Source organism: Pterocles gutturalis, unplaced genomic scaffold (assembly GCF_000699245.1).
Source record: "Pterocles gutturalis isolate BGI_N339 unplaced genomic scaffold, ASM69924v1 scaffold12147, whole genome shotgun sequence".
Classification (NCBI taxonomy): domain Eukaryota; kingdom Metazoa; phylum Chordata; class Aves; order Pterocliformes; family Pteroclidae; genus Pterocles; species Pterocles gutturalis.
In genome coordinates, this window is record NW_010115456.1 from 5974 (window position 1) to 33570 (window position 27597).

The following is a 27597-nucleotide window of genomic DNA, read 5'->3' on the forward strand; positions in this document are numbered from 1 at the left end:
CTCCTGCTTGTTACACCCTCCCCAGACAGGCCCTGTCCCCAACCTCTGTCCATCATTGCTCCGTGCGTTGTGGACAGGCTTGTCAGTGGCTCCTTGCTAACAGAGCCAGGTCAGGAGAGGAGCAAGGTGGTAGGAAAGGAAAGAGCACACCCTTTCTTTAATCTGCTGTGTGCTCTCACTTCTCTGCCTTCCCTGCCTATCCTATATAGCCCCTTTTCATTTGGTTTTACCTCTGCTATTTTGAACTTAAATGTCAGGAGAAGTATTTTGTCCTTGACTTCTTTATCTGTCTTTGAGGCTTTACTCTTCTCCAGTCCCTTTGTTTCATTTAGGCCCTCATCCCTTCCAAGAAGAAGCAATCCATGTCATAGCTGTTTATTTCAGAGGGGAGAATGACCTGGGAGAAATTTCCTTTCTGATCCCTTAGGTAGCATTTGATTTAACCCTGAATGAATGAGCAAGACATGCCAACAAGACACTGAGGAATTTCTTGACCACAAGGTACATCCAGGTTGTAGCTGGGCTTGCTCTTGAGAGAAGACTCAGAAAGAGGAAAAAAATATATATTCCCTTAGAAACCTACCAGTGGTGTAAAACTAAGTATCCAGTCATACTGAATTGATAAAAAAATGCAGATCAAATATTTTTGAAACATCTACCTTCACTCTCTCCAGAGTACCAATAAAGGAGTCCTGTTTACAATTCTATATGAATAATATCTTACCATAATTTATGCACATGGTTATAGAATTCACAGTATGTCACAGGAAACACCACTGGGGTACAGTCCACATAGCTCAAGCATTTACTTTGAAAGGGTTGGACATTTTAAGTGAGCTCATGGTGAATTTCATACTGGCTGCTTTGTTTACATGCTGCCTATCAGAAGAGATCAAGCATTTATTTTTCCCTAAATGGGCTCTCCTCTGGAATATAATAGCAGCTTTCAAACTCACCACGTTATCTATATATTTTCAATTATACATAGGGTCGTGTTTGTGAGTTAATGGGTTTAGTTCTGGAAGTGCCAAAACTTTGATCAACACATGTAAAACAATTGGCTGAAAACGGCAATTTTGATCAATGCTTTATACATCAGTGTGCATTACCTACAGTATGACAGGAAACATAACCACTGCTGAAACCTTTTAATATCAGCAAGAGGGAGAACGGTACTTGGAAATTTTAAAAAGATTAGATAACAAAAGAGCACTTGAAGCAGTACTTCTTATGAGCAGGATATGTAATCTGGTTATAGGACCTGCAGCACAAATCATCGTAGCTTCTTGATTTCTTCCAAAGTTTTTAAACAATATTCTAGCTACCTAGAATCTCATTTGTATTACATTTTCTTACTATGATGTGTATTTTGTTTACATAGCCAGTGATGGATTTATATTTGGAAACTTCAGCTATAAACAAAATCAGTTCCTTGATTTGCTACTGAATATTGGTAAGGTAAAAATTCTGGTCTCACTGATGACAACAGAAGTATTGCCATTTCAGCCACAGGGTCACATATAAACTACTGTTGGATTTGCCATACAGCCAGGCATCCTGTGAGTGACTCCTCTGGAGTCAATTGGGATGTCAGAGCTGCACAGGCAAGCTTAGTACAAGATGATAACTGTAATACAGTAACACATTTAGGTTGAATAAAGCCTCCATTCTTTAATCAGTGTAACTGTCAAACTAAGGCAACTGTAACTTCTCAGTGTACATACCAGCATCACCCAGGGAAGAAATTTAGTTCTGACTGAACACAAAGAAACCTCATCTACTCATTTAAATTATACCTTATTTGAAAACACAGGCGTAGGATGGTTGTTGCCTGGGGAATGGGGGAGGTACAGCATGAGTGAGTATTTCTAAACATTACCAGCCTTACCCCTTTGTTGACAGACCCTTGAGTTATTTTGGAAGCTCTGTCTCTGCTGCCTGCCATGTCAGTTATTATATTGAAAATTTAATTGTACAAGGGCTCTGACACTGAACTTCATAAATTTGTTCCAACTGACCTTGTCTCAGTTATTTGCCAGCCTGGCACAGAGCCTTAGCAGTCATTATTTGTTCTCATGCAGTAGGTAGGAGAAGAATGGAGGAGGAGATAGAATGGACCTGACATTTTACGTGACTGTAAATGAAGAAGCAGCTTTAAATAAAGAGATTAGTATGCCTGCCACAAAGAGTATTGCATTTCTCTCAAACAGACTGAATTTAGGTTGTACAGAATTACTTCTTTGTACCCTGGGTGTGTCTGTTTGTTCTGTAATGTTTTCAAACATCTATTTAAATTTATTTCTGTTTCACCATTCACTTAATTACTCCTCTGTACAGACATCTTCAAGAAGAGTTGCAGAGCATGGCTTTCATGTTCTGAACAACATATAAGTCACTACAACACATTAAAAGCAGAAAAAGTGTGTTGGAGCACAAATCACCATCTGGATGTCTCACAAAGTTTCAGGAATCTGAAGCACACTTTTAAATATTTCCATCACAATGGGAAAGCAAAACAGAGCAAAAGCAAAAGCCAACGAATATATGACATAATATTTCTAGCACCACATCTGCAAAAGGTTCAGTAGATTTAATCCTTATTCACACAAGTGTGAGGGCAAGATATCACCTGCAGACTCTGAAGAGGTATGATGTGCAGTTGAGCTCCATCTGTTGGCTCCAAAGCAACTGAAGTGTATTGAATAACTTCTTTTCAAAATAAATACATCACATTAGCAACACTGCTCTCTATTTTAAAAACATTTTGCTCCTCTACTAAAAAGTGTTCACTTCAGTGCTTATTAGAATCATTGGCATAAACAATATGTAAGAAAAGGTAAAATGGGAACAGAGACTTAAAAGCGAGTTTTATTTTTGGCTCTTAGAATGGGTGTCTAGGGTATGGAAAACAAAATCAGCCTGCAGCTCAGTGATTTGTAGGTTCTGAAAGAGAATCTCTCTCTGAGTTTCTTACATTTTTTTATTCCATACTTTCAAGTAATTGGGGAAGGAAACAAATTCGTACTCAGTTTGTAGAGAGGCTCTGCTTAAAAATGAATAAAGGGTGCTCTCAATGAGTTGTTGGCTCCAAAGGAGACCTGTCTGCAGAGAGCGAGCTGATAAGGAGACTTGTAAACATGACGTGAGGTCTCAGGGGTGATGTTGCAAACAAGATGGAAATGTAGAATCTCCAGGAAGTGAAAAATGTATGTGGCAACCCATGTCCATCCTTTGGGGTTGTGTTCATGTTGATAACTACTGATATCCATTGTTCTTTTCTCAGAGTCAATTTTCTCTATTTCTTTTTCTCCTAGACGTCTGGATGCCAACCACATCAACTATGTGCCCCCCAACTGCTTCAGTGGCTTGGTCTCACTTAGACACCTGTGGCTAGACGATAATTCTTTGACAGAAATTCCCGTCCAAGCTTTTAGAAGTTTACCAGCACTTCAGGCAATGACATTGGCACTGAATAAAATTCATTACATACCAGACTATGCTTTTGGAAACCTCTCTAGTTTGGTAGTTCTGTAAGTTTATCAATTGTTTTTTAGCCACAGTCTCTGCTTCTTTGCAGGACTTTGACCATTCTGTGATAAGTTACTTGAAGATGCAATATTTAATTTAGACATTGCTTGAGACAACCTCTAATAATTAAACATTCCCCTAGTCCCTCCCCAGCTGATAAATGATAAGTAAAGAGGTATATACATGAGTTAATTAAACTTCTGTTTGGTCTTACAGTCTTAGTGTTAAATTGATATCTTGGGGCTATAATCTGCAGTTTCCCTTCTGCATTTGCACTAGGCTTACTGATGTTCTTGTACCAAGAGATCAATTCCATTTGTTGCAGAAAATGTTATTTTTGAAAAATAAATAAAGTTTTCTGTATTATATATATGCTACAAGACAAAATTTTTTTTAAATTATCTTGGATAAACAGATTTTTTGTGTCTTCTTACAGCTAAACTAGCATTTGCTAAATCACTTTTTTCAATCTAGCTTAAAACTTTCCATCTCCAGTAAAGAACTATGTAATTTAAAAAATCACCCTATCTGGTCAGCAAAACAAAACAGGAAGAGATGAATTGTGTGCCCTCTAAGACTCTAAGGCAGTGTGTACTGAATGAGGGAAGATTAGGAAAAGGAAATGAACTGAAAGCTTTCTGGGTGACTTGGAAAGAATGCCATCCAGTAGAAAAAGTATGCATTTCCCTTCACAGAAAGTATATGTAGTTTTGTATTTTGTTGTGTTTGCATACCAGTTCAACTAAATGAAACATGCATAGGTCACACCAAAATCTGGAAGGCATACTATGGAGCGCAGTTACAGCTTTTTGTCTTCTGGAAATGTACCAAGTGGAAAAAATTCAGGTTGGCTGGAGAAACTGAGGAGGAGAACTAAGGTGGAGAAGTTATTTCAGGATACTTTGGAAAATCTTAGCATTATTAAAGAGAGAATAATATATTCAAGCTTTACAAGCTGTCTGAAACCATAGTCTGTAAGACACTTAGCATATTTTAGCATACTCTAGCCTCAGTGTAAGAACTGAACCTGGCACATGCCAGGGTTGTCTATTGACAGTTATAATGACCATCTCTGCCTAGTGCTTAGTATATTCCTATAAGCATATAGGGCACCAAAACTGGAGGGTAACAGCTGCCTTGTGCCACAAAATCTTTGCCTTCTGTTTGCATTAAGTATCACTCCCATTCAAGTTAAAGAGTGGATGGACTTATCATTTGACTGAGCTTCTAGACTTATCTCAGTAATGCTAAAGACAAAAGACTGTCTTGTACGTCATTTTGTAGTTACCTTCCAGAAATATAGTGATAAGAGGACAGTTAAGAAATGCTGGAAAAAATATCTATTTTCATGCCCTGATTGCTTCTACTCAGTTAGTTTTCCTTTTTCTAGATCTGCCTTGCTTATTTCTAATCTTCTGGGCGTCATACTGTTTAATAATTGAATCATTCCTCATGATCTACAACATCTGATATTTTTGGCTTATCAAAATGTTTTTGTGTGGTTCTGCTTTTTTCGTTTGCTGCTCTTCAGTCTGTCAAATTTTCAACTCTGTGCAAAAATACATGGTCAATTGGACCACATTTGAAGCTCTGTCATTAAAGATCTAAACATAATTGGAATCTGGAATTGCACTCTTCATGCTAACTAAAGCATTAACGGTCAGTGTAGACATTAAAAAAAAAAAAAGTTGATTAGGTTTCTTCCTAGGAAAGGAAAAACATACAGAACATTTGCATTTTGCCATCAGAATCCTTGCCTTTTATGGACATACAGACTCAGGTTCTGTAGGTTCTGTAGAACATTTGGAGAGCCCATGATCTTTAACATTATTTTCAGAGCAGAATGAAGCATTGAAAGGAAAAGTGCCTGGCAGTCCCTCATTCACAACCCTTCTTTTCTTTTAAAGTTCTGCTCCCATAGTTTCCCTCCACTGTAGGGGCAGAGTGTCAAGAACAAACTAAAAGGAAAAATCTGCTGGGAAAAAGACATCCTTTTTAAAAAACAACGTGAAGTGGCACCAAGTTGTATCTAGTCACATTAAAGAGCTTCACACAAAGTGGGTATTTTCCATGTCAGTCTAAAAGACTTGTAAATAGACAGCACTCTGAGCCTTCGTGCGGGGCAGTTGGTTGAAAAATATATGACAAAATTACTTTCAGTTCCTAAATATTTGAGAAAGTAGTTGTTCATTTTTATAGTTTGAAATGAAAGCAAGTTGCAGCACTTTTAAGATTGGTTAGTTTACTCCTCTCACTGAAGCTGACTTTTTTGTCCTATGGCTTAGTGTATTCCTTTGTTCTGCAAGCCTAATGCCCCTTTCCTGTCTGCTGTATTACCCATCTCCTGACCTGCATCTGTTCTGTGCCATACCTTCTAACATCCTTTGAATGTACATCTTCCAAATATACACCTCACACCCCACATGGTTTTTAAGTTAACCTGTTAATTAACCACCACTGAGATTATGCCTACAATTTCCCAGTACTTGATATGCAAACCCCAACCTGGAACTCCAGGATACACCCTTTTTAAACAATCTAGGTGATTTTAAAACAAATTCCTTCTATGAAACCAAATGGAAGCCTGCATGGGTGGGGAGCTATCGGGAAAAAGGGGGGAGGGTGGTAGAGGTGCCTCCTATACATATACTCTTGCAAACACATGACTTGCATATAATCAGTGCATGCCTGAAAATAAGTTTCTTTTTATTTAACCATCAAAATGTTTTGCTTAAGTCCACTGTGTGCAGTGTGCTTTCCTGACTGTGTGCTTAATGTTCCCCTACAGACATCTCCATAACAATAGAATCTACTCCCTGGGAAAGAAATGCTTTGATGGGCTCCACAGCCTAGAGACTTTGTGAGTTGACCTCTTACTTGTTTCCTTTTTTTTCAGTGTTTTCATTAATATTCTGAAAGAATAAAAATAGTCTAAAAGCCAAATGTGGTTTTTGGCTTGCCTAATTGCTACGGAACCTAAGTGATGGTTTAAAAGGACTCTATGTAGCAAATCCTATTCATAACTATAACATTAGTTTGCCTTTTTAATAAGCATTATCAATTGATAAATTGCTTGAAAGACAGTTGAAAACCGTACTGAGCATTGAAAAAGAAGTGGATATTCATTAACAGTTATGTTTGCCTAGTTTGGTACTATTTATTTGTCCTATTTAATCAAGAAGGCGAGAAGCTAGATGGGGAACTTGCCACAATGAAAGCTTTAACATTAATAAACTGTCTTGCCATAGAAGAGGCTTATAAAATTAGATGGTTCTATATTTTTTATCCCTGGAAAAAGCAAAAGCGCCAGGTAGCCAAATTCTGCATCTGTTTTACAAGGTGGGAAGAGGAATGTTTCAGTTGTATCCAAGTTTTTTTTCTTTAAAGAGCTCTGATAAAGAATAGCACTGGTAAAGAATGAAATTTCCTCAAGTTTTCGCCATCGTTTTGTTCAGACCAATTCAAATTTTCTTGAATTTTCTAACAAAAAATAATTCTACACAAGAACGCCAAACAGGAACACATTGCTGATGGTTAGTGCAAAGTATTTTGCTAGAGTTAGTCAAATAAAGATGTTGTCTGTTAGAGTAGACCACAGACCTGTGGAAAATGCTACAGGGACAGTAAAAACCTTGCGTATCTTTCCCTTTGGTACCTGCCAGAATCAGCTACATCGTTTTCAGAGATTTTAGATACTTCACTTAACCAGGGTAGAGGCTGAAAGGACTGTTATGAGGAACAAATAGACAAAGTTTCAAATATGAATAATGCTAGTCTAAAGGTGACTATTTGCCTTTTCATCCACAGAACTATGTACTGCCCACATTCATGTTTCATTAAGATCAGAAAGCAAGAAGTTTGGGGCTTTATTTTTTTTTTAACACTAGTTTTGATTACATTGATCCCTTGGCATAGAATTGCAATTTTACAATTTTGACTTTTAGCCGGCTGTGAGTTGAGAGGAAGTCCCTTAGTGTAGCACCGGAAAAGGGGACAGGAAAGGAAGAAGGAAAATGTAATCGTTTGTTGTTTTTTTTTTTAAGTGAGATTCACATGGCACTTGGTCAAAAATGTGGAAAAACAGAACAATGGAACAAGTAATTGCAAACCCAGTCCCACCCACCTGGCATGAGAGAAATTAAATATAGAGGACAGTCATGAACCTGGGAACAAGTGCAGGTGCAGCCACTTCACTGCAATAGGAGAATGTAGCACTTGCCTCAAGCACAGTAATTGCATACTGCATAGACCAATTTCCAGATAGTTTCAAGATAATCTAAAGAGATCTTGGTATAAATGATGGACACCAGCTTTAAGATCATTTGTTTGCATCGACGCATAGGTCTGGAAATCACATAGCACTGGAGGGCAAAATCAAACCATACATGCCTGTAATCTCTTTTTGTCAATAAGCAGGAGAGAGAGATTTACAAGCAGGAAGGAAAGCCTTGTTGAGTTCAGACAGCAGTTTCCTGCCTGCATTACTTCAGCCTGATACTATTTCAGTTTCAATCTATTGCAAACTGTGATTTGTGTTTTGCCTGTTCCAAAAGGTTTTTGCTCATGTTTTTCAGACTATGTTCTTCACAAAGCAGTGCCAGAGAGCATCACAGTAAATTGTCATATTTCAATTTTAGTTTCAGGTGTCTCCTGAATGCTAAAGAGTGTACATGTCATGCTGAGGGCAGAAGTAGGCTTATAGACTATTCAGCCTACCAGAATAAAGTCTATTTACTGCTGCAGCTTCAGCAGTTCTTAAAGCAGAGGACACTACCTTAGCTAAAGTACCATTTTTACAATTTGTGTGGTTAGAGACATTCTCTGTATGAATACTGACAAATCTTAAAATCAACAACACAGTTAATGGTAACGTTGAGCATACTGTATGTTTTCCTACTTGTTTTAGCCAGAGGAAGATTTCCTCCAAACATTTTTACCCTCCAAACTCCAGTATCTCTTATTTTTACCACTTAACCATTGAGAAAAATCTCCTCGGAGGTTTTTCCATCAGAAAAAAAAAAAAAAAAAAAAAAAAAAAACTGACACAGATAGGCAGTGAGTCAGACAAAAGAAACCTTTATAGAGAGATGTATTAGCCATGTAAAATGCAGCTCACCATAAAAAGTTGTTGAATATTCTGTTTGAAAGATTTTTTTTTTCTCATTAATGCTTTCAAGTAATGAAAAGGATGGGCAATTTACAAAATAGCAAATCCCTTAGTAACATCTGAATCCACTTATGCTTTATTTTTTGCAGAATAGTTAAGATATAATTAAAAATAGGATGCTGATAAAAAATAGGAATGATAATGTGCCCTAAATAGAGTTTGTTGGAAAACATCCATACACTTTTGAGGATTTCTTGGGTTTTGGCTGTATGTCTTTATTCAGTGCATGAGGGATGATATTTCTTTACAAATGTCAACAATAATATGTTATCTGTTATGCAATGCATAATGTAAATAATAAAATCTTTTTTTCACAGAGATTTAAATTACAACAGTCTGGACGAGTTCCCCACTGCCATCAGGACACTATCAAACCTAAAAGAACTGTAAGTACAGAGCTCATATTAGGAAGGAGGATGTTTTGTCTAGTGTGTGATTATTTTTTTTTAATGGTGGTGATTTTATCAGTAATCCTTAAAAACTGATATCCTAGGAAAAACTAATAAACATGCCAACATGCATAAAAGATCATTTTCAACATACAGTTTAGAGCATTCAAGTTTTGACAACTTTTACTTTTATACTGCACTGGATTTTTCTAGGAACTTCATGCTTGGAATACAGTAAATAATAAACACAATTAATTCACTTTGAGTCCTAAACTCAACAGTTGGATTTTGCAAACAATCCAGTATATCACAGTCTTCTAGTCTAAGAAAAAGGTGTGGCACCCTTATTAGTCCATCAGTTTTAAATGTCTTTACCTTCTTCCCTCCCTTCCCCCATTAAATTAAAGCAGTTTCTTTTCAATATGAACTGTCCTTTGTGATGCTGTAAGTAAATACTTCTGGATGCACAGACATAGTTTGCATTTTAAAAAAATCAACAATTAAAAGAAACCAGCCACGTTTATTGTAAGAAACAGATGAATTATAAAAAAAATGAATAAAATTATATTCACACATTGTACACACAATGTACGCACCAGTGCATGTGTTCAGAATTCTTTCCATTTCAATTATTTACCATCAGCATAGATTTTTTTAAAAAACAGGTAATCATACAGTGGTTGGACATGGTTGTACCCCTGCTGTGTCACAAACTAATCTTAAAGACACTTTAAGCAGCTACGTGGGATTTTTTCCAAATTCCCAGGCAGTGTTGACTCCAGCTCAGCACCTCCAGTGCTGGCAAAGAGTGCTGCTCTGGAGGAGGGAGTGGGGCTATGAGTTTCTCAGCCCAACTGTTCTCATTTGCTGTTATGTCATCTGTTAGCTAAAATAATTGATACTAAATCCAGCAGCCTCAAAGAATTGCCTTTTTGCTGACCTCTGGAGTCAGTAGCCAAACATGGATAACCCAGGTCTGCAGTAAAAGCACCTTGCCCAGTCCAACGAACTGCCTGATGTGCTTGAGATTACTTACCGGCCCCATAGGACTTCACCTCTAAGTATTAAATGTCTGGTTTCAGATAAGCTCCTAGGTGCAGGAAATCTTCAGAGTGTGAAATTGCAACCTGTCGTCTCAAATCCAGCACAGACCATGAGACTGTAAGCTTCAGTGCTTTGTCTGGGCCCTGGAAGCTGATCTTATAAGGACGAGGTTGGGTTTGCACTGCCAGTCTCACCCAAGTGGGAGCCCAGGACTGCAGAGGTTCAGCTCATTGCAGAGCCACCTTAGTCAGGGTGTTTCTGGGTGGGACCTCATTTCTCCCTCAGAATTTGTTCCTGGGCTGAAAACACAGATTGTGGCTTCTTGTCTACAGCTTGGAACTATCCAAGGCAGGCAGTCAAAGCTGGAGATCGACTGGCAAGTTGCCAGCGAGTCAGGGCCATATCTGTTTGATGCTACAGGGCCACCATTGGCCCATATGCTCTGCACTTCAAGGTCTCAGCTGTAGGAGTAGTTATCTCTCCAAAGTAAGTGGGTATAGCTGTTACCCCAAGTTAATGTGTATGTAATGTTTTCCAGACAGGTTTTGAAGATACCTATAGAAGCATTTTTCTCGGCAAGGCCTTAAATATAGTCTTTTTACCCAGGAGTGCAGATAGATTTTGCTGCTCAGTATATGAACTGACAGGCTATAAAGTGCCTTCGGTCCAGCTAGGGTGTATCATGAGTGTTACGGTGCCCCATGGCAGGCTGCAACTGTGAGCACACTCTCCTCCAACCAGCCCAGAAGTGCTTCAGGCTCTTCTGTGCTTGAATGCACTGGAGTCTGCCTTTGGTTGATGATGGGGCTGCTCCTTCCCTCCAACTCGAGTCAAAATGGTGATGAGGGGCCAGATACTGCCCTGGGAAGTAGTCAGGCCATTTCCTTGGCTTTCTGCCATGCACAGTATCCTATTCAATACAGCCACAAAACCAGTCTGTTTACTGGTTCTAGATTAAATGGGATCTTCATCTGCATGGATGCAGTTTTTATTGCATGCAAAAGAACTAGGAATATAAAGCCTTGCTCTGTAGCTCATCAGCAGTAGCACAGTGCCTAAACAAGTATAACCAATAATGTGGGACCTGCTCAAGTAGTGGCCAAGTGTGCTTGCATCAGTGAACAATTTGAGGCTTTCTAAATGCATAAATTTAAGCTGGGAAGCTTTTTTCATACCCGACTGAACTAATGGGAGTTTCCCACACAAATCATCATTGTTCTTTTGAAATCTTAAGTTATTGCTTTTGTTTTTCACAATGGAGAATTACTCATATGAATAAAATCCAGTAATTAATGATAGGACACAGATTTGTCCCTCTGTCCAGCAGGCACAACTACATTGGATAGTTTGTTCATGTCCACATTTAAAATATTTTTTAAAAAGGTGGTTGTGGGAGGCTCAACATATTACAATATAATGTATAAAATCATTTACTTTATAAACTTGTGCAATCCATTATTCTCCCAGCAAAATAAATCATTGTAGTTTAACAAGTACAGGGAGAAATATACAGATACTATTTTCTTGTTATTTAATTAACTATTAATATTTAACTATTAATGTTATTAGCTCATGTGTGTGTATATTTACATTATATCTATATACATACACACATAGATTCATATATACATGATGTACAGCTACAAAGCAATTTCTTACTGAAGACAACTGAATTTTAAAATGCCATTTTGAAGTTTACTTCATCTCAATAGTTTTGTTCATTTAGAAAAGTGCAAAACACCAGCTACTTCAATGCTTTTCTTTTCTTTTGGTTTTTTTCAGTTCTCTTATTCCAGAATACAAGGCCATACCTTTACATACAGACACTTTTCTTTTCTTATTGCAAACAAAAAAAATTGTTGTGCATTATGAATACAGGTTATGCCTTCACTTTTTTTTTCTTACTGTGTAAACCATTTTTCCTTTTGTAGGGGATTTCATAGCAATAACATAAAGTCAATACCTGAGCGTGCATTTGTGGGTAATCCATCACTTATTACAATGTAAGTTATGATAATCTTTTCAATGACTCTTCTTGTTAGAGAATGTGGAACTAAGTATTGTATTTGTGGCTAATTTTCAAATAGGTCTTCTTGTGAGCATACTGTGTAGCATATCATTATACAAGCAAACAAGCTCATATCTTTCCAACTTTGTGAAAAGAATGTCAGTTGGCATGCCCTGTTTAAGGGAAGTGTGTGGTGGTCTCTGGCCTTTGACCTTTTATTTGAACTATTTCTTCTAAGTCTCTGGCAACGTAGAAGCTAGCAAAAATTACTTTTTCTAGTCTGAGTTCCCATTGTCTTACGTGAGAATGTATTTAATGGGCAAACCCCAAAATAAGAAACTGTAAAAAAAAAAAAAAGTAAGAATGACAGTGACTCATATTGAGGAATACTATTCTATGAGCAAAAGCAGTATGGCTTCAAAAGTGCAAGGGAACCTCTTCAGAGTATGCGAAGTTCTCACTTCTGTACCTACTAGCCTTAAATTTGTCTCAGGTCATAAAAAAGTTACTTATATTTAGATTTCTATCTTTGCAAACCTGTGAGGAAGAGAGAGAATATTTTGTTGACTGGCATCAGGCTTTAAAACCAAGAAAAAAATAACTACTTGAATATTCAAAATGTGAAACGTGGTTGATGGCTATATATTAGTGAGTGACAAAAGCCCAGACTCTGTGATTCATCATAGAGAGTTTACTCATTTGCTTATAGTATAATCACATAATATATTTAGAATATTTTAAAATTTTTTTATTAAATGTCTTTTTATCCTCTTTTTGCAGACATTTTTATGATAACCCTATCCAGCTTGTTGGAAGATCTGCTTTTCAACACTTACCAGAACTCAGGACTCTGTATGTGTTTACTTTTTATTTTAATTGCCCTTATATATTAGAATATTAGAGTTGTCCCACACTTCCCTCACCATTGAAATGATATTTTTAAATCCTAGGACTTTAAATGGTGCTTCACAGTTAACAGAGTTTCCTGATCTGACAGGGACTACAAGTCTGGAAAGTTTGTAAGTGCTAGAGAAGTATTTTTGCTTTATTTTATTTTTTTGCATACTGACTTATTCTAAAGAATGTCCTAAAAAAGTTTGTTTTGCAATCTTTAAAAGGTTTTTTCTTTTCGTTTCTTTTTTTTTTATAAAATACTTTCAACAGGACACTCACAGGAGCACAGATCACCTCTCTCCCCAAATCAGCTTGTGACCAGTTACCTAATCTCCAAGTGCTGTACGTTTCAGTAAGATTATTAACATTACATTAATGCGAGAGATTAATGGACAAATTAAACCATTATTATTTCAAAAGTACACAATTACTGCTATTTCTGTATATCACGTTACTTCTTAGGAATTCAGGTCAGGGAGCGGGCCCCTGCATTACTCAAAAAGTGCACAACCCACTTATCAGTCAGGATTTCCCATACACTGCTGAAAAAGATAATTACTTTGCATATTTTAAGGAAAGGGTAAAACAGTTCTTGATTTTGTTTGAAAAACAACAGAACTACCTTATTTTCATTCATTCTCTCTCTCCTATAGTAGTCTGGGTTTTTTTTCCTCACCAAGGCAGATAATTCAGTGAAGTGAATGGAAAATATAATAGTGAGGAGTGCAGTTTTGAGTCCTTGTTATGCTCCTCTTTTAGTTTCTTTTCCAACCAGACATAAGTAGCTGACTGAAATTTTAATATACTATTCCTTGACATAGTTGGGGCACAGTTTTTACACTACATATCCAATATTATTTTAGTTTGGAAATTTTCTTGGAGTATGCTTAATCACTAACAAAAGTAATCATTGTGTCTGCTTCTTTGAGAATGAGCCAGCAGCACTTTCCTCTATGTATTACATCACTAGGAATGTATTTGGTATTAGTCCTCTGGCCAACATTGAAATAGCACTAATTATAACACATTATTTGAATACCAGGGTGGATGTCATGAACATTTCCAGAAAAAATTAAGTTTTAGTTGATGGACTCAATTTAATCATTTCCAGAATGATAAAAGACAGAAACAGAGTCTGTTGCCAGAAGAAAGTCTGCACACAGACTTAAGTTTAAGTATGTCCTGTGTTATTCAAAAACAATAAATAATCCCAAAACAGAAGGCAAATTGAAACAGAAGGCAGATTAAAACTATACTAATTAATAACTTGTACAGTTCATAGTAGAGTAGGACTGTCCATTGGAAATACATATTTTTCATTTTTGAGTATCACCCTGTAAAAGGATGGTTAACCAATTTGACAGCAATTTCATGTACTCAGAGTTGCTCTTTCCCCATTCCCATTGGACTGGAATGAGCCTGCCAAGCCCACATTTAGGCTTGCATGCTAGTTTTACTTGTGCCATGAAATATAACAGTGCGCTGAACCCCACAAGTTACTTGGAGACTGACATCTTGAAGGGGCTTCCTGCCTTAGATACATGCACAAACACTACAAGTGCAAACACTGCTTTGGAAGAGTGTATGTGCATCCTGCCTAGCCACTGATACTTCCAAATGTGGATTGATGTACATGGGGTCTTCCTGGGTGTCTGCGCACCTGCAGTGAAAGCGTATGTGAGAGCACCGTCACAGCAGTCCTCGAGAGACTACCCTCAGCACAGTCAGGTATGCACCTCATCACAGGAACCAAAACCACTTGCCCTCTGCTGTGCCAAGAGCCTCACATATTAACAAAATGGGAAAAAATCCTTAAAAATAAACAAGTGAAATGTTTCTTGGAGCTCTAACAGAAACTGAGGGGAGAAGAGTTTTGGTTTTGTTTGGTTTGGTTTTTTTTTTCCATCTGTGAAGAGAGAATATCAGTATGTACAAAATTAAAGCTGATAACATACTTTTAAGAAGGCCTAAATCACAAATCTGTGCATGACAGAATTGCCACAATCCACCAGACTTACCAAACAACTTTTAACTTGGCCTAAAAGCCTCCAGCTCACTTGAATTCTCCTCTGTCGTGTCTGATTTGGACCACAGAGTTGCTGTGAAAAAAAAAAACAAAAAAAAACCCCACAAAAACAGAGACTGTAATCTTCCCTTCTGTAACAAAAAATATACATATATTGATGGTAGCCTTTGTGCATAGTAAAAGCAGAGTGGAATACCTTAAAAACACAGCCATTAGTTGCACCACTTCCACAAATCAAATACAGCATAGTCTAAATGCCCCTGTTGGAATAGTAACAGTGAAGATAAAATTTTGCCAAGGAAGTAAATGGGTGGAGATGAACCAGTTTTAAATAATTTGAAACAAGAGTGAAAAGAGGTTACTCTTTTACATGATAGTGTTGGATAACCATGGTGAATGACATTGTTCATAATTATAGGCCTAAGCTTTTTTTCTGTGTTGTTCTCACTAGCAAATTTCCCATTCAGTTTTCCACAAGCAAGATGTATATATAGGATGAGACTGTTGGGTGGTGGCAGTGGGTGTTTGGTTTCTTTTCCCTCCAGTTTCTGCAAATTGCTTGGGCTTGGTTTTGATTAGTTATATTATACTATAAATCAGTCCAGATGTTTCAGTTATTCTGTAATTTGTTGAGTTTTGGCTCAAGAGTTTTTAAGGGTTTTTTCCTCCATGTAGTGATTGATTTCAAAGTTAGTTCCAATATTTTTTTTAACCACTTCCCTCAGTTACAAGATACAACAGCCTAAGGATCTGAGGCAATACTGCTTAATTAAAAGTGTAGAATGGAAAGCTGATTACAGTCTGTTGTGATTGTTACAAGAAAAATACAGGATCTTCTCTGAAAAAAATATGAGTATATATATTTAGTAGATTATTTTAAATGTCTTAAATATTTGTCACAATTTAAACATGATGAATATGAAGTCTGTGATGCAAATACAGTATTCCCTATGAGCAGATGGCCAATATCGTTACTGTAAAGCACCCTGAAGAAGTCTACACTTCAGGCAGGAAATCTTTAGACAATGCAAGGAATTTACAAACATAGGATATGGAATTAATACATTTTGCCTTTTCCCCTTCTCTCTTCCTCAGTTAGAAATCAAAATCTGGCAGATGAGAGATGGTAACTGAGTTTGCACATTTCTGTTATTCCATAAGTGTGGATAAAAACAAGTTATTTTAAGTTGAGTGTAAAGGTAGACAGTGAAAGATCTTTTCCTTTTAATGTTACTTTGATGTTAATCTTTTCTTTTCATATGTATTACAGTGATCTGTCTTACAACCTGTTGGAAGATTTACCCTGTTTTACTGCATGTAGAAAACTCCAAAAAATGTAAGCCTTAAACAATCCTAAAAAGCCTAAAAAGAGGCATCTATATACAAATTTGTTTGAGCATCATTAACTTGGTTATCGCTGGCTGATTTGACATATCCCAAATACATACCCTTAGACTATATTGGAGTGGACCATAAACACAATCTAAACCACCCCGAAGTGTCCTCCCAAGTGCCTTTGAAATTGAGGAGATTCTTATTGCTATTTCAGTGACTTGCATCACAATGAAATCGGTGAAATCAAAGCAGAGACGTTTCGGCAGCTGACTGCTCTTCGGTCTCTGTGAGTACAGCCCTAACAGCCATTCACTGGGGTTCTCATAACATGGGGTATACACTGTCTACTCGCTATCTGCCCCAAAACATGCTTGTTTCTGTTTTTCTTTGATCTTTCACCCATTAGGTCGTAACTGTGAAAGCAGAACAAACATTGGGAAGTTTAGCATGTGCAGCAATGATTTCAAAGATGTAAACTTATAGCTATAAAAGCTGTTACTTGTAAACATTTTGCAGTTGGACTAGATGATGGTTGTGGGTCCCTTCCAACTGAACTATTCTATTCTATTTTATTCTACTCTCTCTGTTGAGAGAGATACTAAGCCAAAGCTAGTATCTGTTGGCAGTTTCAAGTAATAATCAGCTCTAGGGAGCATTAAATCTTTTTATAGAGAACAATGTCTTAAGAAATAGATTCTCATCATGTGTCAGTTTATAGTTTTCATACAGATGCGTATGCTAGCAGAGCAATTTTGTCAGGAAATTACTCATGGGTTTAAGTCTTCGCAGGATCAAGCCCCTACATTTTTTTTTTTTAAGAGTTCCTTTTAGTTTTTTGATTTTTTCAGGGGAGGTGAAGATTGAGATTAAGAAGTTAAGCCTATTGACAATGGATTTGCTGTTCTTAGTCACATCAGGAGGATCTCTTAGAAGCAGTCCATCTAGCCCACCCTTCTTTCTGCTGCCTTGGGAAGCTGTGAAGCAGACTGAAAATAATTGTGTTAGACTGCAGAAGTCATTAAGAAGTTCTAGAGAAAGTTTTTGGTTTAATAAATAACATAATTAACTGATTAACTTAATTTAAAAACTGAAAAAATATTTTGCACTATGAGATATGCAGTAGCTTGTTGAAAATATTTTCATGTAATTAATACCTTTTTTATATTTAGGCCTCCTAATCAAGTGTATGAAAACTTCCATATTCACTCAGTGGGTATGTAATTTTCCACTCACTTTTCTTGTAGGGATTTAGCTTGGAACAAAATTAAAATTATTCACCCCAATGCCTTCTCCTCTTTACCATCTCTGATCAAACTGTAAGTATTTTTATATCTTCTACATTCAAATTTTCACATTTTTCTTGCAAGAGCATACGAAAAAATGTAATAACTTAGTGGCCCACTCAGCAGAAATTGAGGCTTTCTCTATTCTAGTATTCTGGTCTGTGGAATCCGTATCTGAATGCCTGCTTTCTTGCAGTTCAGCTCCCATAGGTATTACGGCAAAGTTGCATATAACACTGTGTAATCAGAGTGATTTGGGGTCCATGAAGCATATCAGTGTAACTGCTTTTCTTCATTCAGTTTGTTGGCAGTTGAGTCTCTTTTAACAGTGGGGAATATTTCATGTCACTTACCAGGACTAAGGAAATAGATTCAAAATTAAATAAGAAACATTTTCCAGTAAGCATCTTTATTTCATCATTCCTCATTTGATGGAATATTTTTTCTTTTTTAGTGACTTCAGACAGAGTAGTTAGTGGTCAAAACATCAGCAGTCAAATTTTTCAGGCCTTGTTCACAAGCACTTCCCAGTCCTTTTTCCTGTTTCCCACTGTCATTGTAATGCCTCTTTAAGGTGGAAACCTTGAGGCATTGGGTGTATGGGAAAAATGTGAAAGAAAGTTTCTCTGGAGTCATCCTGCTCCATGGTTGTCACAAAGATACACTACTGGGCATCTGCTCACAGATAATCCAGAAGCTTCTGGGAAACCTAAATTTGGAAAGGATTATTCATTTCTGTTGATGTGCAGTCTCCCCTCTGAATGGTGCACTGAAAAATGTCCATAAAGGGAATATTGTCTGTGACATCCCTTTTTGGGGACCCTTCTCAGGACTTTCTTACAGAAGAAAAAGCAAAGGAACATCATGCTGCCAGCAATAAATTTTAGCTTTGGTCAATAGCACAAGACAGTCAGGGAGAGTTAAAGAAAAAGCCCTTTATTACACGCACAGCAACATAGCGTACCAGTGTTTCCTGAAATTCTAGGCTGTAACCCTGGTCTGATTGCAGTCAGTGGTCGTTTTTACTATTGCAGTAGGACCAGAATTTCACCTTTTGTATTTAACTGCATTGTAAGCAAGAGAACACGTGCGTATACACACACAAACACACTAAACCAGAAAAGGCAGAAGACCAGTCCATCAACGTAACACTTATGTTATGTCTGGCCCCTTACATTTCAGTAGGTAGTCTAAGAAACAGGAACCTTGCTGTTAACCCTTGGGCATAAAAGTATTTCAGCAGCATCATTCTCCCCTTCTTCCTCCTTCTTGATTGTTGACCATTTTAAGTATTGCAGTGTAAATAATTGTGAAGAGAACTGAAAAGGCTTCTAGAATAAATAGAAGAGAGATGGAGAAATAAAAAATAGAATACGTTTGCTCTTCCCTCTCTTTGATTACTTTACCATTTCTCCTTAATCACTTTTTCATTCCTGGTTTTACTTTCCCCATTATGTATCCATGCTCTGTTCTGTCTTTCTTCAGCTCCTCAGACAAACCTTAGCTTAGAACTGTCACCTTCATCTGCTCCAGCCCAGACCTGTCCTACCCTGAAACACACATTTTCCCCATTCACCTGACCTGCTCCTTGTGGAGTTTTCAGGGCAGCCATACCCTCTAGCATCCCACTGAATCTTTTAAACTGTGCGAAGCTGTTCTGGTACTGGCTGCCTTTAATCCAGACAATCTAATTAATAGATTTTAAATTCATGTGCTAGTCTCAAAACTGGCACTATGAATGTTTGTAGTCAAAATTTGGCAACAGAGACTTAGCTAACTGCTAGGTATTACTGTTAGCTTTCTGCTAGACATGTAGGTGCATACTCGTGAGTAGTGCTGCAGCTTTGCTCTGCTGACTGGGGCCTCTGTTTAATGCAGTCATTTTTGATTGAATTAGAAAAGTCTAATCTGTTTTTCCAATGTGATACTTCTAGTACTGAACCAAAAAAAAAAATGAAAGCCTGTAAGCTGATTTTTATTTGCTGTTATGCAGGGATGTGTCATCCAACCTTTTGTCTTCTTTTCCTGTGATGGGGCTACATGGTTTAACTCATTTAAAATTAACAGGAAATCATGCCCTGCAAAGTTTGATATCATCTGAAAATTTTCCAGAACTCAAGTGAGTATATCATTAAAACTAATAAGCCACATTTGTGTTCATGTGCAATGGAAGGTGTGTCAGTGTGTAACGCATGTTACTTCGTATTGTCAGTCTTTGATCTGTGCTATTAAAACTAAAGCAAATATGATAAAAATGATAGACTTATTTTATTATGTTCATGTTTAACTGAAGAAACTATGAAGGGTTTTGAAATATTAACCCCAGTACTTGCTTAATACGAGCCACATCTGCTTCCTGGTGATATGTTTCAAAAGCTGCTAAAACAATATTGCTAGCAGCTTAGTGGTCTGTCCTTCTTCTACTGGTCTGTGCTTACAAAACTTCCATTATATTTAATGAGAACACAGCAAATATCAAGGGAAGAATATACTCATGAAGTTCCGAAATATTTAGCCTCTTTTGTTTGAACATGTTTTTTCTGTAATCTTTTGATTAAGATTCAGGTAATAATTTGCCATTATTACTAAAACATTTTGATGCTAGTAATTTTCTGCTGAGTGCTCTGTGATACAGGAAGGAAATGTTCTCTAGAGATCATTTGCAGCCCTGCCAGTCACTGAATGACCATAGAGAAATCACAGTAAGGAGAGTTTTGCCTCTGACTTCAGGGTACTTGGGAGTGTCCCCTAACTCTCCCTTGGTTTTTATGTTTTAATTAGAGGATGCCAAGTGCAATATATTTTTTTTTCCAGGCTTTACTGTGAAAGGTTTAATATAATAAAATTTGAAACAATTTAACAGTGTGCACGTAGTTACAGAATCACAGACTGCCTGGGGTTGGAAGGGATCTCTGGAGCTGATCTTGTCCAACCCTGCTTGCTCAAGCAGGTTCACCTTGAGCCAGTTGCCCAGAACCACGTCCAGATGGCTTTTGAATATCTCCAAGGATGGAGACTCCATCCTTATGTCCTCATTAGATTTGCCTTTTGCACTGGAAAAGTCTCATGAGTCTTAGCAGACAGACAATTCAAGGGGACGTTACCACTAATGAAAAGGACTGGAGTGTTTGGAGTTATCAGTAAGGGAGTCATGAGTAAAAGTGTGGAGATGATTAAACCTCTGTGCACAGCCCTGGAGGGATCCACACCAGAACACTCCTGTGGTGGCATGTTAATACAAACAGAGAGAGGAGCTGCAAAAAATGGTTCCAAGATTAGGAAACAATACCTTAAAAGACTTAATAAACCTCATATTTGTAGTTTGTCACAGAGATCAGGCAGTGACATCGTCACAGTGTATTACACTACTCTATAACATAAACATTAAAAGTACTAGAGGCCTTACGCCTCTTTTACGCCAGATACCTTCAGATGAGTCTCTGAGGTCAAGAAGCGAGTACCATAAGAAAGTGAATGGTTGAGGCTGAGCTCTTTCTTCTCTCACTGATTTTGCCCACAATGGTGACAATTCTAAAATACCTGAAGGTTCTTTAAAAGTATATAAACACAAGAAAATGGGCTACTCCAACCTAGCAAATATATAGCGATGTATATACCATGGCCTAGAGGCATAAGAGGTGCTGCAGTAGTCCTAGAACAATCCACTATTCAACTGAATTATGTACAACTAAGATTTTTTAGTTCTTTTATCAAAATTATGCTTTATATTATTTTTCCACCAGTAAAATTATGTACATTGCTCAAATGCAACTACAGTGTACTTACTCTGAGTAAGTAGTTAAGGATGTGTCAGGCAGTAACTTAAGTCTTAAAAAAAGGTATAAAAGGTATGATTAATGTATGTAGAGTTGATTAACATCTGTAAGAACAAATTATATCCAGTCAGGAGAGAATGGGGTAAAATCCTGACCTGGAGTCTGCAGGACTTTTACCATGAATCAAAATAAGGGCAAGACTTCACACAGGATCACTGCACAGACAATGCATGAAGCGCCAAACTTGAACAGAGATCTAAAATAAAATGAAATTTCACCCTTTGTAATTGTTGGAAGTAGACACTGGTTAGAACATTAAAGACAAATTCCTGTATAAAAAGCTTCCTGCTCCTCTAAGTGGGTCATTGCTGTTCAATACACAGACACATCAAAGAGCTGAGCATCCTCTGCCCCACCTTCAGAAATGGTACAAGAATGCTCTACAGAGCTGAGCCCAGCCTGCTATGGCAAGCTATGAGGAAGTAAAGTCAAGCTGCCAGCCACTCCTTCCTACTTTGTCCGATGCTTTGATTCAACGCTGTAAAGAACTCAGAGATTTGCTCCATCCATCATAACTGTGTCTTCCCATTCACCGTCAACCCCACACCTTTGTGAGGTGGAAAACGACCTTGTGTTCTCTGCTGCTTAGTCTAAAAACAGAAAAAAGAGGCATTGCTTGCTGCAGGAAAAAAATTATCATCAAGGATACAGATATCAGTAAGATAAGCAGTATATAAAAATAAACTTAGCCAGTGTTTCTAAAATAATTTAATTTGTCAAAGTCCAAATCTAATCACCCACATCAAATAAGCACCAGCCATAAAAAGGACTGTTTCCAGCTCTGTATAGCTGAGAATTGCTGCTTTTTTTTGTTTTGGTTTTTGTTTTGTTTTGGTTTTTTTTGTTAAAGGTAGCTTTTGGAAGAAATAAATTCCTCTGTCAACAAGAAGAGCTGATACTATATTCTCTGTATTGCAAAGTATGTTTTGTCCTCTGTGTTCTGGGTCCCAGTCATTCTGGGCAATTATGCTTTGCACACATATTCAGAAGCGTTTGCCAGTTTGAGGCCTATATGTGTATCCTAGTAATGCAGGGGAAAATTAAAAACTTTTCCAGTTTAACATAGGATGCTAGAAAGATGTACAGAGAGAATGGGATTCTTGCTCTTCAAAGATAACTTAAAAGTGACGGGGTTCTTTGACTGCTTCATTGAAGCAGTGGACCAGCACAATGTGAGAGGTCCACATTTCCAGTGTATGACAGGCCAGCAGGCTGGTAGCAGCCCAACAGCATCTAGAAATCTGTCATCATTAAGCACACAGACCTGTTTATATAACTAGAGAATACACTTCTGCTAGTCCCTTGAGCCTAAAATATCTCTAGCTGTTCATTTCCTCAGCTGTATCAATGTCTTCAAAAAGGTCTGAAGCCACAAGCTGCAGTGATCACCTTGCAGAACTGTCAGTGTTTGGGACTGGTTTTAGCCCAGGTGACTAGCTGTGGGTTAGTCTCATTATCTATGGGTTTAATAATAGTTTATTTAAGAAGGGCTTCTGGGAAATGTGTTCAAAAATGCTTAATTGATATAATCTCCTTATTTTAAAATATGGCATGCACAGAAATTAGTTAGAAATTAAATATTTAAATCTGCTGGCATGAGGTTGCTTGATAGTTAGATGTTGGTTACCTTGAACTTTTATTGGAGTACCTTAAAAATACCTTATGTAGCTTTTTTTATTGGGTAGAAGGGTAGATATTATTGTTGCTAATTCCCAACAGAAATTTAAGTATATAGAATCTAAGTCCCCCAAAATGCATTAATTTAAAAATCACTTTAAAGCTTAGGGTTCCGTTTGTTCTCTTTGTGCCAACTTTTGGCTAGCGCACAAGTGTAAGTCCTGTTGGCACTGAGTCTGATTCAGACTGATCTCTTTGCAGATTTCCCAGGGGGTTAGAGGTTGCTTGGAATGCTCATTATCTTAATTTACATGATTAACCTGTTGAAGGCAATTGATATGAGGATATAGTTCAATTTTATTCCTTTAAAGTCAGAATAACTTCGAATCACCTCTTTATCTTTGAAATTTTTGGTTTATTGGGCTTTTGCAATTAAGGTGAGTTGTTAGGTTTTACTATGTGCTATTGGCAAACTGTGCAAATTAAATATCTCTGCTTCCAGGGCATAAAATATATCTAAGGAATAGAAGAAGTAGTCTATTGTACCTGAATATATGTAGTTCTTTCATGCTACCCCAGAATTTGAACATCCCCAAATGAATTAAATTCAAAACATACCATAAATGAACAATTTTCTGACAAAAGAAACCCTCAAAATCATTGAAACTCGCTGACTTATACTCAGTTATGTGTTAGGAATGCCAACGATCTTAAAAGAATCAGGAATGAGCATCCTGCAATGACCGTGCTCATTTCTAAGACAATTAATAAAGTAAAACCTTTTCCTCAATGACATGTTTTCTCACACAGTGCCTTTCTGATTCATTCACCTTTTGGTTTAGAGCACTGCTTTCTTGATCTGTGCACAAAAGACAAACTCCTTTTTGCCATCTTACTGTGAAAAGAGTTGGATGTGGAAAGAGGTAGATAAAGTTTGAATTCCCAGAGTTCTCGTTCTCCCCAAACTGGAGGAATTCCATTTGGGAAGTGATGTTTTGGTTTTGCCTGTGAGGCAGGTAGATGCAATTGTGATCTTTGGATCTGCTTTTTCAAAAATAAACCATTAAGAAAGTAACATGGAGAAACTGTTGAGTTACACTGTAAAGTAATTCAAAATCGTAAAATAGAACTACAGCTCTAAGAGTAACAGTCCCTCAGCTGCAAGGCACATATCTCCCACTTTCATATCTCCCATTAAAATGCATAAGGAAACTTAATTGTGCCTTTACTAAAATCAGCTTAGAAATCATCTTCATTTCTGATGTGGAATTTTGTGAGTCCTCATTTTCTATTATCATGACTTTTACACATGGATATTTTTACTTTCAGTCATGGCTGTTTAAACAGGTTCTTTTGCACTAACAGTAGAGGAGCAGTACAATCCAGTAGCTCTGGTGCTAAACCAGTATTGTGGCATGCTTCCTTTTTCTTCTACAGGGTCATGGAAATGCCTTATGCTTATCAGTGCTGTGCCTTTGGAGCTTGTGAGAGCCACTACAAAATCTCCAGCCAATGGAGCAAAGATGAGAATAGCAGCATTGACGATTTTCACAGGAAGGATGCTGGGCTGTTACAAATTCAAGGTAATTGGCATCTTGGGCTTTTAAGTCTACCTGAAGGCTGCGAGCAGCCTGTGATGTTAGACAAATCCGGGACTCTTTTACAGTCACAGAGGCAGCCTCTCCCTCTCTCTTGCCTGATAATATGTTATTCAAGCATTCCTATGCTTAGCAAACTTTTTTCAGGATTGCCTCTCAAAAATCTCACTCACTGACCTTTCTGTCCAAATAATACTATAGTAATGTGGGAAATGAGATCTTCCCTTTATTTGAGAGACAGGGAACTGGTGCTGGTATGTAACCCCATACAAGAACAGGCCAGCAAAAATTGAGTTTCTTGCCTTGGAAGTAGCAATGTATCCTTGGTTCTCCTGCTGTCCACAAGCTTCAGGATGAGTCACAGAGTTTATGTGGCTACTTTGGCATAGCTGCCAATATTTTTTCCTGGCACTTCCTGGGTACCAGAGTGCATCTGCTCTCCAGAACAGAAGATTACTGTATTTTTCTTCCCCTTCAGCACAAGGTCTGTTACTTGACCTGTTACCTATTAACTGCTATGTAGGTGCATATGTGTGTTATACAATCCTGCTGCTTTCTGCTATCTCCACTCTTGCAAACCAGTAAGTCTCAAGAGTTCAGGGCTAGCCATAGCAAGAATAGAGCCGAGGATACATGGTAGAGCAATGACATAAGAAACACAGAAAAACTTGTGTTAATTCTTAGTAGCCTGGCACAACAGCAGAATTCATATTTTAAACTCCTTCCTAGGCAGTCATCACACTGCAAATTACATGATGGAGAACGTACCTGTAAGTGATTATTTTCAGAGAAGTGATGGTGCCAACTTTTTAAATAATCCTGAGTACAGTAATTCAAAACCAAGTAGGCATATGCCTGTTTTTACTCACAGTTTGTCAGGCAAAGAGCCAAGACCAGGCCTTAAATACCACAGATATTTTTGCAATTTGCACTAAAATAAGTTTTCCTGAAAATTGCAGTATCAAATCTGGGTATTTTCTCCCCAACAGATGAGCGTGACTTTGAAGACTTTTTCCTTGACTTTGAAGAAGATTTGAAAGCTCATCATTCAGTGCAATGTTCACCTTCTCCAGGTATGAAACTGACAGCCAGATAGGAATCCAAGCACAGTATTACCAGATATTCTAGATGCAGAACAAACTCTAAATCTGATATTGGGACAGTAACATGATGTTTATCAATAATTTGATGAGATTAATACAGATATATTGCACAATAATGTAAAGTATTGCATTGAAGTCCAGAAAACTATTCAGCTACTAAATTCATCTATGAGTGAAACATAAGTTTTACCCAGTGCTCGGGCAGGTCCTCACTCCAGGCCCCTTTTCACAGCAATTGATCCCTTTATCAAGGGAATGAGAGAGGAAAGATTCTGTTCAACTGTTTGGGTTGACTGCTTGGCTGTGCTGAGAACCTGCAAGAAGCATGAAATTTAATGTCTTAGAAAGCACAAAATTATTTTTTAGTTTACATGGGTTTCCCTTGCCCTTTTTATTTTGTCATTTCAGGTCCCTTCAAACCATGTGACCATCTGTTTGGTAGCTGGCTGACCAGAATTGGCGTGTGGACCATAGTGGGTTTGACCTTTATTTGCAATGCACTGGTGTCTGCTACAGTTTTCAGATCACTGTTGTATATGTCCCCTGTAAAACTTCTGATCGGTTTAATAGCTATTGTAAATGCCTTGATGGGTCTGGCCAGTGGAGTACTGGCTAGCGTGGATGCATCAACTTTTGGTAGCTTTGCTCAGTACGGAGCACAGTGGGAAAGTGGAATTGGTTGCCAAATAACTGGCCTTCTCTCAATTTTTGCCTCAGAGGCTTCCATTTTCCTCCTTACCCTAGCTGCACTTGAACGTGCATTCTCTGTAAAGCACGCAACAAAGTTTGAAACAAAATCCTCCGTTGCTGGTGTAAAATTTGCCATTTGCTTTTGCTTTCTGTTGGCACTAATGATTGCGGTGATACCGCTCCTCACTGGGAGTGAGTATGGGGTTTCTCCGCTTTGTTTACCACTACCATTTGGAGAACCCACTGCTATGGGCTACATGGTAGCACTGGTATTGCTGAACTCCCTGTGTTTTCTGGTAATGACTGTTGCTTATACAAAGCTCTACTGTAGTTTAGAAAAGGGGGAACTAGACAACATTTGGGATTGCTCTATGGTCAAACACATAGCCTTGCTACTTTTTACTAATTGCATTCTTTATTGCCCTGTGGCCTTCTTATCATTTTCCTCCTTGCTAAACCTCACTTTCATGAGCCCAGAAGTGATTAAGTCAATACTGCTAGTGATTGTCCCACTGCCTGCATGTCTAAACCCACTCCTTTATATACTTTTCAATCCACAATTTAAGGAGGACTTGGGAAGTCTGCGAAAGCAAACTTTGTTATGGAGGAGATCAAAACATGCTAGTCTGATCTCTGTGAATTCAGAAGACATAGAAAAACAGTCTTGTGACTCAACACAAGCACTGGTAACCTTCACAAGTGCCAGCATATCATATGACATGCCTACCAGCAATTCACTAATGCCATCATCTTACCAAATGACAGAAAGCTGCAATCTTTCATCAGTCGCATTTGTTCCATGTCGCTAGTTTCAGTGGAAGTACAGAAAATATCCTATGTTTACAAATTTTTTAAACCTGAAAGTAAGTATGGGTGTGTATATACAAGCTAGAGAGTGCCTCTGAATTATTGTTACACGTATCAGAAAACAGACAATGACAAAACTTGCAGCAGGCTGAAAATCCAATACTTGAGCCTTCTCAGCCTGCTTTTGAATTGCTGGGATGAAGAGAAAAACTGAAAGCTGCTGCAGTTTGTGCGGTTATATCAGCTGCTTTCTTAAAGTAGCACTACTCAGA

General features: G+C 37.7%; 1 protein-coding gene across 1 annotated transcript; it reads left to right on the forward strand.

The window, feature by feature from the left end:
- The first annotated feature begins 1820 nt into the window (after positions 1–1820).
- Positions 1821–27327, forward strand: LGR5 (leucine-rich repeat containing G protein-coupled receptor 5). The gene is made up of 16 exons (XM_010075184.1): positions 1821–1847; positions 2393–2424; positions 3315–3530; positions 6317–6388; positions 9013–9081; positions 12060–12131; positions 12917–12988; positions 13087–13155; positions 13301–13372; positions 16327–16392; positions 16606–16677; positions 17636–17707; positions 19668–19793; positions 24565–24710; positions 25715–25798; positions 26237–27327. Exons 1-16 carry the CDS (start codon positions 1821–1823, stop codon positions 27325–27327), a joined length of 2358 nt encoding a protein of 785 aa, XP_010073486.1.
- The last annotated feature ends 270 nt before the right edge of the window (positions 27328–27597 follow it).

Coding starts and splice junctions, on each gene's coding strand:
- LGR5 (XM_010075184.1), top strand. CDS start 1,821: ATGGTTGTTGCCTGGGGAATGGGGGAG. Junction 12,132..12,916: donor AATCCATCACTTATTACAAT/GTAAGTTATGAT, acceptor CTCTTTTTGCAG/ACATTTTTATGATAACCCTA. Junction 25,799..26,236: donor GCAATGTTCACCTTCTCCAG/GTATGAAACTGA, acceptor TTGTCATTTCAG/GTCCCTTCAAACCATGTGAC.